This window comes from Chlorocebus sabaeus, chromosome 10 (genome assembly GCF_047675955.1).
Source record: "Chlorocebus sabaeus isolate Y175 chromosome 10, mChlSab1.0.hap1, whole genome shotgun sequence".
Taxonomy (NCBI): Eukaryota; Metazoa; Chordata; class Mammalia; order Primates; family Cercopithecidae; genus Chlorocebus; species Chlorocebus sabaeus.
The window spans coordinates 120,853,936-120,869,711 of NC_132913.1; the positions used below are offsets into that span (position 1 = coordinate 120,853,936).

General features: G+C 47.7%; 1 protein-coding gene across 1 annotated transcript in view; it reads left to right on the forward strand.

Annotated features, from left to right (window-relative positions):
* The window catches only part of SAG (S-antigen visual arrestin), a 40,860-nt gene extending 25,539 nt beyond the window's left edge, over positions 1–15,321 (forward strand). The window contains exons 11-16 of the mRNA XM_007966691.3: positions 1,336–1,473; positions 5,397–5,474; positions 7,748–7,771; positions 10,269–10,324; positions 14,680–14,689; positions 15,080–15,321. Of these exons, the coding sequence (XP_007964882.1) occupies positions 1,336–1,473; positions 5,397–5,474; positions 7,748–7,771; positions 10,269–10,324; positions 14,680–14,689; positions 15,080–15,185 (412 nt within the window). The 3' untranslated portion in view covers positions 15,186–15,321. The remainder of the gene's footprint in view (positions 1–1,335; positions 1,474–5,396; positions 5,475–7,747; positions 7,772–10,268; positions 10,325–14,679; positions 14,690–15,079) is intronic.
* Positions 15,322–15,776: the final 455 nt, after the last annotated feature.

Genomic DNA, 15,776 nt, shown 5'->3' on the forward strand with positions numbered 1-15,776 from the left:
GTCCAAACCCACATCCTGAAGCTCTGGGGAGCAGCCCCAGGGCCTAGACATAGTCCTTTGGCAAGCTCTGCACACACACAAAGTCCATCCTCTGAGCCCAACCCCAAGGGCCCTCTTCCTATTCCAGCCATCTTTACGATGCTGTTTCTGCTTTTTTCAATGCCCAAATTATGCTCATGAAGAGAGGTTCTACCAGGACCCAGATGGTAGGATGTGGGCCACCTTGGGCTCTGGCAGATTTCTGGAAAGAGCATCCTGTAGACATTGGAGGCAGGATAGGGAACAGCTGCTTTTACCTATCCAGGGACACTTGATTAGGGAAACGAAGTCCTTTCCCAGAGAGGCAGTTCAGACTTCCAGCTGTCTCAGGACAGCCTTAGAATGGTCCTGATGCTGGCCACACCCCACCTCCTTCTGGCTAGGCACAGGATGGAGGGTGTGCTGGCGGCACGAATGGGCTCTGCCGTCAGACAGTGTGCAGCCACGTGACCGTGAGCACACTTCCCGTCTGGAAAATGGGGATCTTAGGAGCACTTGCTTGGTATGGGGTTGATGAGGGTAAGGTGAGAGGTTCTGGGGACAGGCCTCAGCACCAGGCCCGGCACACAGCACGCATGTGAGCGGAGGAGCCAACTCCCCAGTCGCGGAGGCTGCTTTGTGATCCTGGCCATGCTGCCATGTGTCTGCCTGGAGAAACACACACTGCTGTGTCCCCAGCTTGATCCCAGACCCGCCCGTTGGCACAGGGTCCCCACCATCTGTCAGATGTTGAGAAATCTATACCCCGACTGATGTGGAAGAAGATCCAGTAGAGAAAGAACATGTGCTGTTTGGACCCAAGCCAGTCCGTCTGTGTGATCCACAAACTGTGGGTCCCTGCGTTGCCCCTCTAGACAACTTACCACACAGTCACACTGTGACCCCCTTATAGTGACAGTTTTTGGTGCCAAGAGCCTTTCTGGCCTGGGCTCGTTGCTGACGCTAACCATAACGTTCTTCAGGCCACCGTGTGGTTCACAGTCTCAGGAGGAGACTGTGGTCTCTAACTCTCAAGCCAGTTGGTCTCATTAACTCCATAGAAAATTCTGGAAATTCAGCAATTCAGAATAGGCTGAGTTGCTTGAAGAAATATCCTCCTTGTGCTGCCAGCCCACCCTGAGATTTCACAAGCACTGTTCTGCTTCTCATAAGGCAAGTTCTCAGGCACCTGAACCCAGCTTCCCAGGAGGTCCATCAGGGGATATGGATCCTGGAAAATGACTAATGTCAAATAGGGGCTCATGGGCCCATGGCAACTTTTATGGTTATAAATCTCCTCTGTTCTTCTTCCTCTAGAGAAAAAGTGCCACCAAACAGCACTTTGACCAAGACGCTGACGCTGCTGCCCTTGCTGGCTAACAATCGAGAAAGGAGAGGCATTGCCCTGGACGGGAAAATCAAGCATGAGGACACGAACCTTGCCTCCAGCACCATGTAGGTCCTTGAGGCTCAGGGAATAGGCCCCGGCAGGGCGGGCTAGTGCTGGTCTGCTCCCCTTCACGTCACCCTGCTGGGCTCGCAGGCACACACATGCAGCATGGTGGCCTGGCGTGTGTAGTGTGGACTGACTGCATACCTAGGGGCCCAAACAAGGATCCCACTCTCACCCCTGGTGTGATGTGGGAGTTACACCCGTGGGCCCTGGAGACAGCTGTGCGCTAATCCCAGCTCTGCTGCTGACCCTGGGAAAATGCCTTGAGTTCTCTGAGAACCTCAGTTTTCCTGTCTGTAAAGTGGGGGCAATAATAGTTCAAGTCTCATAGAATGGCTATAAGGATTCAGTGAGACAGTCCATGTAAAGCGTGGGGCCTAACACACAGTGAGTGCTCCAGGAATGTCAGCTACTGTTTTTAGAAGCATCACTGGCTAGTGTAGTGCCCTAAGCATGTAAACTGAGTGATGCTCTTGGCTGTATTCATTCATTCATCCATTTCCATCAGGAATTGTGAAGAACGGGAGGTCCTAATGACTTTAGATGTCCATTAAATTTAAATGAAATTAGGTACTGATCTGCTGACCCTGACTCAAAGGACCCCTGACTGAATTTGGGCAGCAGATCTAGCAAAGACTGTGCAGTGAAGTTCCCAAGTTAGCATCCGCTGTCCTTCCGAGCCATGCTTTTGCGCTTCCCTTCCCAGGAGCGTGTCTGTTGGTGAACTCTCAGAGTTTTGGATTGGAGCCAAAACCCAGGCTCAGGGCCCACTCACTGCCACCTCCCCATGTGATGTGCTGGGGGTTCCCTCTGTGGCCCCAGTAGACCACCTCCAAGGTGATGCCAACGGCCGGCAGACTGGATTGTTTGACCCCAAGACCCCGACGCTCAGTAGCTGACACACTCAGACACCGAGAGTGGGGAGCAGTGAATAACTGGCAGAAAGCAGGTGGAAGTCAAAGGATTTTCTGAGAATAATTGACCAAGTGACTGTGTTAGATTCTAAAGCACATTCGTGAAGCTCCAGGAGAGAATATCAGGGAAACTGAGAGCCTAGGTCAATGCATTCAAGGGCATAGGAATCATAAGATGAACAATGACAGCTCACCGCACTGTGGGAATGTTCCGTGGCGTGTGGACTAGTTTCTAAACATGTATGACTTGGCAGGGCATGGTGGCTCATACCTGTAATCCCAGCACTTTGGGAGGCTGAGGCAGGCGGATCACCTATGGTCAGGAGTTGGAGACCATCCTGGCCAACATGGTGAAACCCCATCTCTACTAAAAATACAAATATTAGCTGGGCCTGGTAGCGGGTGTCTGTAATCCCAGCTACTCGGGAGGCTGAGATAGGAGAATCGCTTGAACCTGGGAGGTGGAGGTTGTGGTGAGCCGAGATCACACCATTGCATTCTAGCCTATTGACAGAGTGAGACTCCATCTCAGAAACAACAACAACAACAACAAAACAAAACAAAAAAACATTTATGACTCTCCACACCTCCATGAGGAAGGTATATTTATATGCATTTTATGGATAAAGAAATTGAGGTTGAGCCAGAATGAAAGACTTATCCAAGGTCACTAAATCAGTTAATAGCAGAGCAGAGTACACTCCACAGCAGATCTCCCAATCCAGGAAGATGCCAGGGAACAAAGTTTGCAGGGCGTTCTTTTTTTTTTTTTTTTTTTTGAGACGGAGTCTCGCTCTGTCGCCCAGGCTGGAGTGCAGTGGCCGGATCTCAGCTCACTGCAAGCTTGGCCTCCCGGGTTTAAGCCATTCTCCTGCCTCAGCCTCCCGAGTAGCTGGGACTACAGGCGCCCGCCACCTCACCCGGCTAGTTTTTTGTATTTTTATTAGAGACGGGGTTTCACCATGTTAGCCAGGATGGTCTCGATCTCCTGACCTCGTGATCCACCCGTCTTGGCCTCCCAAAGTGCTGGGATTACAGGCTTGAGCCACCGTGCCCGGCATGCAGGGCATTCTTAGGCAGGTGGCAGAGCACGTTCTGTTCAGCAGCTGCTCGGCCCCATTCAGTGCAAGGTAGTTAATCCCAGCTGGGGGCAGCAGCTCACACCTGTAATCCCAGCACTTTAGAAGGCCAAGGTGGGCGAATCGCTTGAGCCCAGGAGTTTAAGACCAGCCTGGGCAACATGGCGAAACCCCATATCCACAAAAAATTAAAACATTAGCTGGGCATGGTGGCACATGCCTGTAGTCCCAGCTATTTGAGAGGCTGAGATGAGAGGATTGCTTGAGCCCAGGAGGTCGAGGTTACAGTGACCTATGATCCTGCCATTGCACTCCAGCCTGGGTAACAAAATAAGACCCTGTCTCAAAAAAAAAAAAAAAAAAAAGGCCAATCCCAGCAAAGGGGAGGATCTCAAGCTCGTACCCGCTTTTTTTCCCTTTGGAGGCATCCTCTCTTCCCTTGGCCATACTCCGCAAGTCCAGATAAAGATATTCTGCCCTCTTTTTAAAAATTATTTTTATTTTATTTTTCAGACAAAGTCTCACTCTGTCACCCAGGCTGGAGTGCAGTAGCGCAATCTTGGCTCACTGCAACCTCCGCCTCCCGAGTTCAAGAGATCCTCCTGGCTCAGCCTCCTGAGTAGCTGGGATTAGAGGCTCCCACCACCAAGCCTGGCTAATTTTGTACTTTCAACAGAGATGGGGTTTCACCATGTTGTCCAGGCTAGTCTTGAATTTCCTGAACTCAAGTGATCTGCCCACCTCGGTCTCCCAAAGTGCTGGGATTAAAAGTGTGAGCCACTATGTCTGGCTATTCTGTCCTCTTTTAAAGGAGCTCCAGACACCCATGAGCTCTCTGGGGAGCACTGTGGTCCTGGAAACACGTGCCTCAGACACTTCCCCTCAGAGGCTCCCGAGCTGACGTCTTCTTCCAGGCCCAGCACCTGCTGGCTGCCTCCCCAACTCTTTTTCCAGAGCTGTTCCACCCTCCCCTGCTTTCTGCCTGTAGCCTTCAGGTTTCTGGGCTTGTTTTCTATCATTATTTACATGATTTTTGCTAGCATTTCATGCCTTTTTTTATACCTTAATTCCTGTTATTGGATATCCTGGAGTACTCATGTCCTCCGCGTTGGATCCCACGTGATAAGCATCGGTGATGAAATGCCCAGCACAGTGCCTGCCAGATAGTAGGACTTCAGTACATATTAGTGGGATCTGGAATGACATTTCTGTCAAGGAATGTCACATTGCACTGTCTTTGGGGACGCATCTGAGGGTCTTGCACATCCTGCACATTCAGTTAAATATTGACAGCTCTCACTTGGTGCCAGGTCTGATGTTGGGTGCTGGGGACACCCAGCTGGATATCTTGGAAGGCAGGAGAGAAGGAGGGGTCATTCTGGTGCAGGGTTGTGTTGGCAAGTCTGGCACGGGGGGGCGCTGGGACACAGCTGGGGATGAAGTAGCAAAGGCAGGCCAGGGCGGCTTGCGGGCTGCTTCTGAGGCTGAACCTGCAGGTGGCCACAGAGCTCAGAGAAGGGGCCTGGCGCATGGGAGATGAGTTGCTGAGATAATCCAGGCAGGCAAAGCCTGTAGGAGGACTTGGGGACCTGCAGAGATGGCAGTTTTGGCAGGTGGTGGAAGGGAGGAGCTGAGGAGGATGACCGGGGGATGTGCATCTGTAGAGGTCAAGCACAGAGAAGGGGGCTGCACGCTCTGCCCTCTGGGAGCTTCTAGAGGAGAAGATGCAGGAATTCCTCCAGTGCCTGCAAGGAGTCCCCACACCCACCCCCCAAGTACGTGAACTTCTAGGACTTCGGCAGCTCGTGAGTTTACCAGTCCCTGGAGAACCTCCATGACGGCGTGCCTGCCCGGAATGGAAAGGTTGCCCACCTGCTCTTCACCCTCCTCTGCTCTCCATCATCCTTCTCCTTTTCCTTTCTGTTTGGGCAGCATTAAAGAGGGCATAGATCGGACCGTCCTGGGGATCCTGGTGTCTTACCAGATCAAGGTGAAGCTCACAGTGTCAGGGTAAGTGTCCCGGCACCAACCCTCGGGCTGCTCTGTCCTGGTCTTAGATGGTCTGAACTGTTCCTTTCCTGAATGACTGGGAGACAGAAAGCAAGGAAAGGCCCACAGCTTTTACCAAGGATTACCAAGTAGAGTTTGGGAGAGATTCTGTTTGTCTAGTACCATGCTTCTGTCTGATAAAATGTCAGGTGGTAAAGGGTGGAGAAGCAGACTCTGAAATGTGTGCACTCTTAGCTCCACTTTGCAAAAGTACATGTGCATATGTGCATGTGGTGGAAGCTGATGTGCAAGAATGAAGATTAGTCAAAGGTTATCCTTCAGAAAAGAGTAACTGCTGTGAAATAACCCAGTAAATCTTCATGTAGTTGCATCTTAGAAGGTATCGATCCATAAAGCAGGGACCTTCTCCTCCCTTCTCGCACATGTAATCACAGGGTGTAGGAGTCTTCTTTTCATACGAGAGTGCCAATATCTCAGAGTTTTAAGGGAACAGGTTTCCACTTTCATTTTCGTGTGAAACCAATTTCTTCCATTTGTTTAATCTTACCAAAAAGGAAAAACTTGAATTCTCATTTTTGTTTCAAGTTCCATTGCTAAAGACTCTGGCCTTTTACCTGGACAAGCCTTGAGTAGTTTTGCCATCAAAGGCAAGTCTGTACCTAGGTTTCACACTTCTAAGTAGTGAAGAATTCCCGGCTGGGCGCAGTGGCTCACGCCTATTATCCCAGAACTTTGGGAGGCCGAGGCGGGCGGATCACGAGGTCAGGAGATGGAGACAGTCCTGGCTAACAAGGTGAAACCCCGTCTCTAATAAAAATACAAATATTAGATGGGTGTGGTGGCAGGTGTCTGTAGTCCCAGCTACTCGGGGGGCTGAGGCAGGAGAATGGCGTGAACCCGGGAGGCAGAGCTTGCAGTGAGCCTAGATTGCACCACTGCACTCCAGCCTGGGCGACAGAGCGAGACTCTGTCTCAAACAAAAAAAAACAAACAAACAAACAAAAAATTCCCTTGAATAAAATAAGGGTTTAAAAAAAAGAGTTTCCCAAATTTCTAACAAGTAGAACATGGGTCTGTTTTGCATTTTTCGTTAGTATAGTGTGTTTTTTTTAAATTTCTCACAGTGGATAGTGCATAAAAGGATCTAAAAACAGGGTGGAGTTTCTTTTAGCAGTCAAGGAAAGCAACCAGCAGGTATTTCACAATAACCCATGTGACTTACCTTGAATGTTAGGGCTTGACTTTTTTTTTTTTTTTTGAGATGGAGTCTCACTCTGGAGTGCAGTGGCATGATCTCGGCTCACTGCAACCTCTACCTCCCAGGTTCAAGTGATTCTCCTGCCTCCGCCTCCCGAGTAGCTGGGATTACAGGTGCACACCACCATGCCTGGCTAATTTTTGTATTTTTAGTAGAGACGAGGTTTCACCGTGTTGGCCAGGCTGATCTTGAACTCCTGACCTCAAGTGATCTGCCCGCCTCAGCCTCCCAAAGTGCTGATTTACAGGCATGAGCCACCACGCCCAACCACTTTTTTTTTTAGACAGAGTCTTGTTCTGAGACTCAGGCTGGAGTACAGTGGTATGATCTCAGCTCACTGCAACCTCCACCTCCCAGGTTCAAGCAATTCTCCTGCCTCAGCTGGGATTACAGGCACCTGCCACCATGCCCAGCTGATTTTTGTATTTTTAGTAGAGTTGGGTTAGGTTGGTTTTTTGTTGTTGTTGTTGTTGTTGTTTTGTTTTGTTTTTTTTGAGATGGAGTCACTCTGTCGCCCAGCCTGGAGTGCAGTGGCTCAATCTCAGCTCACTGCAAGCTCTGCCTCCCGGGTTCACGCCATTCTCCTGCCTCAGCCTCCCGAGTAGCTGGGACTACAGGCGCCCACCACCAAACCTGGCTAATTTTTTTTTTTTTTTTTTTTTTTTTTTTTTTTTTTTTTGGTATTTTCAGTGGAGATGGGGTTTCACCATGTTAGCTAGGATGGTCTCGATCTCTTGACCTCATGATCCATCCGCCTCAGCCTCCCAAAGTGCTGGGATTACAGGCATGATCCACCATGCCCAGCCCCTTTTAAACTAATCATCTTGAGAAAGAGATGAAGTCACAGGTAGACAGCAGGAATGAAGCTGAACATTAAGGGATACAAAGACCCTGGACGTTGTTGGTTCAGGTGCAAGGACCATGAGAGCTGGGCTGTGTCCTGCCTCTGAACCATGGGAAAGGGTTGCGTTACCACTGTGACAGTTACCACAGGCATTTATTTTGTGTTTTCTAGCTTTCTGGGAGAGCTCACCTCCAGGTAAGCCTGTTCACCTTCCTGTTTGCTTGTTTCTCAAAATATCAAAGGCAGCAAACCTGGGGCTCCAAAATGGTTTCTGGTGAAAGCTGCTTTCTGGGCAGTTGTGCTCAGAGGTGTTAGGAATGATGCTTTGCCTTCAGATGCATCACAGAACCATGGCTCATAGGTGTTTCTTTGGGACCACATTTCTTTGGAACCACAGCTAGACCTATGCCTGTGTAAGGACACACATATGCACACCTAGAAAACTGGTGTACTCCACGCAGTCAGCTTGTGTGTGTGTGGTAAAATACACATAACATAAAATTTACTATTATATTTATTTATTTATTTATTTTTTGAGATGTAGTCTTACTCTGTCGCCAAGCCTGGAGCACAGTGACGTGATCTCAGCTCACCGCAACCTCCACTTCCTGGGTTCAAGTGATCCTCCCGCCTCAGCCTCCTGAGTAGCTGGGATTACAAGCGTGTGCCACGACACCTGGCTAATTTTTGTGTTTTTAGTACAGACGAGGTTTCACTATGTTGGCCAGGCTGGTCTTGAACTCCTGACCTCAAGTGATCATCTTGCCTTGGCCTCCCAAAGTGCTGGGATTACAGGTATGAGCCACCACACACCTGGCATACATTTTACCATTTTAACCATTTTATTTATTTTTTTGAGATGGAGTCTTGCTGTGTTGCCCAGGCTCAAGTGCAATGGCATGATCTTGGCTCACTGCAACCTCTGCCTCCTTGGTTCAAGCGATTCTTCTGCCTCAGCATTCTGAGTAGTTAGGATTACAGGCTCACGCCACTGTGCCCAACTAATTTTGTATTTTTAGTAGAGACAGGGTTTCACCATGTTGCCCAGGCTGGTCTTGAACTCCTGACCTCAAGTGATCCACCTGCCTCGGCCTCTCAAAGTGCTAGGATTACAGGCGTGAGCTACCCTGCCCAGCCTTCACTATTTTAAAGTGCACAATTCGGTGGCATTAAATATGTTTACGCTGTTATGCAACCATCACCACTATCTAGTTCTAGAACATTTTTATCACCCAAAAAGAAAATCTCATACCCATTAACCAGTCACTTTCATTTTCCCTCACTATAGTCTCTGACATAATCATTAATCTGTTCTCTATCTCTGTAGATTTGCCTGTTCTGGATATTGTGGGTAAATGGATTCATACAATATGTGGCCTTTTGTTATTGGTTTCTTTCACTTAGCATAGTGTCATTAGTGTAAGGTTTATCTATGTTGTAGCATGTACTAGTACTCCATTCCTTTTTATGGCTCAGTAATATTCCATTGCATGGATATACCACATTTTGTTTATCCCATTCATCTGTTGGTGGACATTTGGGTTGTTTCTACCTTTTGGTATTGCAAATAGTGATGGCTGCCTTTTTAAATTATGCACGAAGAAGCAGCAAGTTAAGAAATGTTTGAGACAGGCATTAAGCTTATGTACTCCATCATCCCAACTCTTCTCATCTCCTTCCCTCACCTGGAGCCCAGGTTATACCTTTTCTTTTAGACCCATCTGCTCCTGGGTCTGATGAGGGTGGTGGCTTCATTGTAAAAAGAGGTGCTTGGGCTGGAGGTAAGCCTTGGGTAGAAGGCCCTGGTTCCTGGGTGAAGTGAAGAGTAACCCTTTCTTTCATCCCCTCTCTTCACTTTTTCATTTGTCTAAATTTCCCTTCTACTTCCTTCCTTTGTTTTATGTAAATTGAAAGTCGCCCCACAGCCCTTTAGCTTTTGGAATTCAGTGGATCCTGCTTGTCTCCGTTCTGCTCTGTAGCAAGAGACTGTGCCCAGCCAGCAACATACCAGCCTTGCAGAAATTTTAACATATGAAACACGGTGTATGTTGTTGCAAAGAATATTTTTAAAAAATTCTTTCTTCAGGATTTCACCTCTTCCCCACTCACAGTATCAAGTCACCGTACCTAGTAAACAGGAGTAAGCGAGACCTAAATAGACTAGCTGCCTCGGCCGTGTCTGTGTAAGTGAAGTTTCTGGAACCTTTCCAATTTCTACTTGACCATTTCTGTTTTGTTTAGTTTTTAATCCCACTGCAGGCTGGGCATCGTGGCTCACGCCTATAATCCCAGCACTTTGGGAGGCCAAGGCTGGTGGAACACCTGAGTTCAGGAGTTTGAGACCAGCCTGGCCAATATGGTGAAACCCCCATCTCTACTTTTCAAAAATACAAAAATTAGTCAGGCATGGGGGCATGCATTTGTAGTCCCAGCTACTCGAGAGGCTGAGACAGGAGAATTGCTTGAACCCAGGAGGTGGAGGTTGCAGTGAGCCGAGATTGTGCCATTGCACTCCAGCCTGGGTGACGGAGCGAGACTCCATCTCAAAAAAAAAAAAAAAAATCCCACTGCATTGTCTTGTCTTTCAGCTTGGGCCTGGGGATCTTCTGTGAATCTCCGCAGTCATAGGTCTGTGCTGTGTTACTTATAATTGTGTGTGTGTGTTCACACCAATCTTCATTCTTTTTTCTAGTGAAGTCGCCACTGAGGTCCCATTCCGCCTCATGCACCCTCAGCCTGAGGACCCAGGTCAGTTTTGTCCTTTTTTGGCTTTCTTTAATTATTTCCTACTTGCAGATTTATTGTTGATGTATTTCTAGTCTTTCTTGACCACACCTTAGAGCATGGAGTGGCCGGGTATAAGAGATTCCATGTCATGCACAAGGCGAATAGTCTGGGGGAGAGGGAGAGCCCATCTGTTCAGCACTGAGCTGGGTAGATTATCCAGCTTCAGCTGGAGTCTGCAAGACGCAGCATCCTTGCTCTTGGATGGGGACAATCTCGTGAGATTTTATCAAGAATGATTTAAGAGCAGAAGCTCTGCTGTCAACAGACCTGGATTTAGAATTAAAGATGATTTAGGTAAAAACTTAATTTGAAAGCACAAGGATTTTGCATTTCATTTGGAAACGAAAGGCCTCATGTTTCATTTGAAAGCATTAACAGGCATTTAAAAGTTTTTTTTTTTTTTTTTTTTTTTTTTTGAGACGGAGTCTCACTCACTCTGTCACCCAGTTTGGAGTGCAGTGGTGTGATCAAGCTCACTGCAGACTTGACCTCCTGGGCTCAAGCCATCCTCCTACCTCAGCCTCTGAAGTAGCTGGAACTACAGGCATACCACTACCCTCAGCTAGTGTTTTTGATTTTTAGTAGAGATGAGATCTTGCCGTGTTGCTCAGGCTAGTCTTGAACTCCTGAGCTCAAGTGTTCTTTCTGCCTCATCTTCCCAAAGTGCTGGGATTACAGGCATGAGCCACTGCACCTGGCTGAAGATAACTGTTTTTTGTTTTGTTTTGTTTTGGTTTGTTTTTTTTTGTTTGTTTTTTTTTTGAGATGGAGTCTCATTCTGTCACCCAGGCGGGAGTGCAGTGGCACAACCTGGGCTCACTGAAACCTCCGCCTAAGTGATTCGCATGCCTCAGCCTCCTGAATAGCTGGGATTACAGGCGCCTGCCACCCCGCCAGGCTAATTTTTGTATTTTTAGTAGAGACGGAGTTTCACCATGTTGGCCAGGCTGGTTTCAAACTCCTGACCTCAGGTGATCACCCGCCTCAGCCTCCCAAAGTGCTCGGATTACAGGCGTGAGTCACCGCACCCGGCCTCAAGATAACTATTTTTGACAGTGGCAGTTATGATAAGAATACAGAAAATACTAGAAAAGAGGGTCAGGCTGGGTTCCTGACACCTCAGCTCATTTGAATTGTAAATCTACTGGCTCTTGTATGGATACGAAATTATGCAATAGTTGTATGACTCTGAAAACATATTAAAACCCACTAGACTGTCCACTGTGAAAAGGTAAATTGTATGGTATATGAATTTGATCTCAATCATTCTCTTTCTGTTTTTTTTTTTTTTTTTTTTTTGAGACGGAGTCTCGTTCTGTCGCCCAGGCTGGAGTGCAGTGGCCCGATCTCAGCTCACTGCAAGCTCCGCCTCCTGGGTTTACGCCATTCTCCTGCCTCAGCCTCCCGAGTAGCTGGGACTACAGGCGCCCGCCACCTCGCCCGGCTAGTTTTTTGTATTTTTTTAAGTAGAGACGGGGTTTCACCATGTTAGCCAGGATGGTCTCGATCTCCTGACCTCGTGACCCACCGGTCTCGGGCCTCCCAAAGTGCTGGGATTACAGGCTTGAGCCACCGTGCCCGGCCTCAATCATTCTCTTTCTAAAAAGGTAAATGAAGCAGCAAAAATAATATAGGTGAAATCTCAGAAATTCTAAAGAAACATTTTCTTCACGTTGAGGCAGCTTAGGTGACAGGAAAGAAAAACAGATCTGTCTAAATGAGAACTCTCCACAAGTATAGGAATAAGGGATATTTTAAGTAAAAGTGGTATAAACAAGCAGGGTTTATTTTTCTCATACTTTACAAGTAGCTTTTCTATATTGATAGTGAAATGCCATTTAAACATTAGAATGAGCCCCTGCTATTCATTTTAGGTTTTGTCTCAACAGTACTTTGTTTCAAAGCAGCTTTTCCAAATATTTTGGATTCAGACCCTCAATGAAGTTTTCCAAAACTGAAAAATGTAGTCTAGCTATATGTTTTCAATTCATTTATGCTTGTGTCATTAAAATACTACTACTTAGTGGTGTGAGATTAAGATGCTTTCTGGTTCCTTTCAAGCACATTAAAAAGATAGTCACTTGAGGATATGTCATAGTTTATGTTGGGTTGTTTTTTGGAATTTGAGTAGACTTTATGCTTTAATTTTTTTTTTTTTTTAAAGACAGAGTCTCTTTCTGTCACCCAGGCTAGAGTACAGTGGCACGATCTTGGTACACTGCAACTTCTGCCTCCCGAGTTCAAGTGATTCTCCTGTCTCAACCTCCCGAGTAGCTGGGATTACTGGTGTGTGCCACAATGCCCAGCTAATTTTTGTATTTTTAGTAGAGATGGGTTTTCCCCATGTTGACCAGGCTGGTCTCAAACTCCTGGCCTCAGGTGATCTGCCCACCTCAGCCCCCCAAAGTGCTGGGATTATAGGCATGAGCCACCGTGCCCGGCCTGACTTAATTTTAAAAAATTCTTTCTCCATATACAACTTTCACGTTCCAGTCATCATGACCGTAACAGCGAACATATCACAATGTCAGGATGAAACAATGATCTTTTGTACTGTGAGATTTCTGGGTGCAAAGGTTAAGACAAATCACCCCTTGGTTATAAAATTCTGATTTCTAGAGATATGAGATAGATATGAGATAGATGAGATTTCTAGAGATAAATGCCATCTCTCCTGTCTTCTCTGCCTAGTTCTCGGCTCCCTGAGTCTAGGCTGGTAAGATTCTAAGCAGAAAAAGCATAAGCTATATGTAGTTAAGCCCTGCTGGAGCCTGGGGGCCAAGCAGTTTGTGTGTAATAAGTGCTGTGACATGCTACCAAGTTTGTATTGTCCCCTGTCAAGGGTATCTGTACTGAATCCGAAGATGCTGATTTGATTCATCCTCGTTGTCCACTTCTGCAAGGCTGATGGTCCCACTTAGTGTCATTTCTTCGCTTAGCACTGTGGGCTGCAGGGCATTTCTTGCCCAGGGGATGTTTTGACAAGCTGGCCTCTCTAGGGCCCCATACGTAGCCACCCTCATAGACAGTCCCTCCCAGTGCTGGCTTCCAGGTGGGCACCAGAGACAAGAGCAGGGGTTCACCATCAAATTGCCACTGTGCTTCCCAAAACTAGGTGGGCAGAAAGCTAAAAGAGAACAAAAATCATTCAAATTAATAGCAGTCAGTCTGGGGATACAACACATGTGAAAACATAACCCAACAACAACAAAATCAATGTGTTAACAGAAATTGAAAACTTTGTGACTGGGGGTTGGTCCTCAAGCTTTAATGCACACCCCACCCCTGGGGAGCTGGTGAATGTCAAGTCCTAGGTCTCAGCCCTCTGAAGCCTGACAGATGGAGGTGCCAGGGCGCACATTCTCATGGCACCCTGGTGACCCTGACCTTGATGGGGTCCAGAGGACATGGAAGGTGGGGAAGCCAAGGCAGGTGGATCACTTGAGGTCAGGAGTTCGAGATCAACCTGGCCAACATGGTAAAACCCCATCTCTACTAAAAATACAAAAATTAGCCAGGCGTGGTGGTGGGCGCCTGTAATCCCAGCTACTTGGGAGGTTAAGACAGGAGAATCACTTGAATGGAGACAGAGGTCGCAGTGAGCCGAGACTGTGCCACTTCACTCCAGTCTGGGCAACAGAGCGAGATGCCATCTCAAATAAATAAATAAATAATAAGAAAGGAGAAGCAACACCAGAGGGGGCAAGGCTGATCAGGGAAAGCGTCCTACAGGTGAGACTGGGGGGATTTCATTTGAGGAGGTGAGGGTTGTGGCACATTGTAAAGGAAGCAGTGATTTAAAATGCAAGGAGAGGCCGGGCGCAGTGGCTCACGCCTGTAATCCCAGCACTTGGGAGGCCGAGGCGGGCAGATCACTTGAGGTCAGGAGTTTGAGATCAGCCTGGCCAACATAGCTGAAACCCTGTCTCTACTAAAGATACAAAAATTAGCCAGGCGTAATGGCGCATGCCTGAAATTCCAGCTACTTAGGAGGCTGAGGCATGAGAATCTCTTGAAACCAGGAGGCAAAGGTTGCAGTGAGCAGAGATCGTGTCACTGCATTCCAGCCTGGGTGACACAGCGAGACTCAGTCTAAATAAAATAAAATGCAAGGAGAAAAGCTGTTCAAGTGGGAAAGGCAGGGAGGCAGGAATTACACGCTGTGATCGTGAATTACATGTATCTAGGCCTTATCTCTCAAACCGTAAAGTCACCTAAAAGGGAGACATTTTCTAGGTACAGCTATGATATAGAATTTATACTAACAAATGTCTCTCTCTCCCTCTTCCCTGCCTCCCTTTAATTCCTGCTTACAGCTAAGGAAAGGTGAGTGAGCCTCTTGATTGTGGCCCTGACTTGCCCTGTGCCCTGGGACCTTCTCCTCCAGCACAAACCCCTCTTTGAGTCTTTTCACATATCCCAAGCTCTCCGGCCGGTTCAGGAGGCACATCTGCTACTTCCTGTCTGCTCCCTAGTGCTTGTGGCACGCGCGCACCATTATGCTGGGCTTGCTCACACTGTGCGTGCCTTTGTTTTCTCCCATTGGTGCTAGTTAAAGGAATTTTAAACAAAGCCTTGAGGAAAATGACGTGCTCCCATGTTCTATCATGGGGAAAACATTGATCAGTTCCTTTGTTGCAAAAATATCAAGGATCTTGTTTCAGTTTCAGCTTCAAAGGGCGTGCAATGATCAAAATGTTGTTTGTTTTATTTTAGTTATCAGGATGCAAATTTAGTTTTTGAGGAGTTTGCTCGACAGAATCTGAAAGATGCAGGAGAAGCTGAGGAGGGGAAGAGAGACAAGAATGACGTTGATGAGTGAAGATGTCAGCTCAGGATGCCAGAAAATGACCTGTAGTTACCAGTGTAAAGCCCCACAGTTTAGCCCTTTGGAGTTATGCTATGTATGAAAGGATGAGTCTTCTTCTGAGAAATAAAGCTTGTTTGTTCTCCTCTGAGTCATGAGTTGGTTGATTTGTTGGGGAGGCTGAGTTGATGACATGACACAGAAGCTGCCACCTTTAGGATCCCTAAAGTTGGAGGGTTGGGGAGAAGGAGGCCAGTCTTCCACAGAAGGGCTCACCACTGGCCCATGAGGGACAGAAGGTGTCTGGAAATCAATGTGCTTACCAGGTGGGGCCCTTGGTGTGTCCAGGGGCGTTCCTAGGAGTCTCAATCTGAGGTGTTTCTCTGGAAACAGTGCCTTCCTGCCCGTCTGCTGCCCGCCTTCCTGCCTTCCTGCCTTTCTTCCTTCCCTCCTTCCCTCCTTCCCTCCTTCGCTCCCTCCCTCCCTCCTTCCCTCCTTCCTTCCTTGTTTCACTCTTCTTGCCCAGGCCAGAGTGCAGTGGCATGATCTCAGCTCACTGCAACCTCTGCCTCCCGGATTCAGGCGATTCTCCTGAGTAGCTGAGAT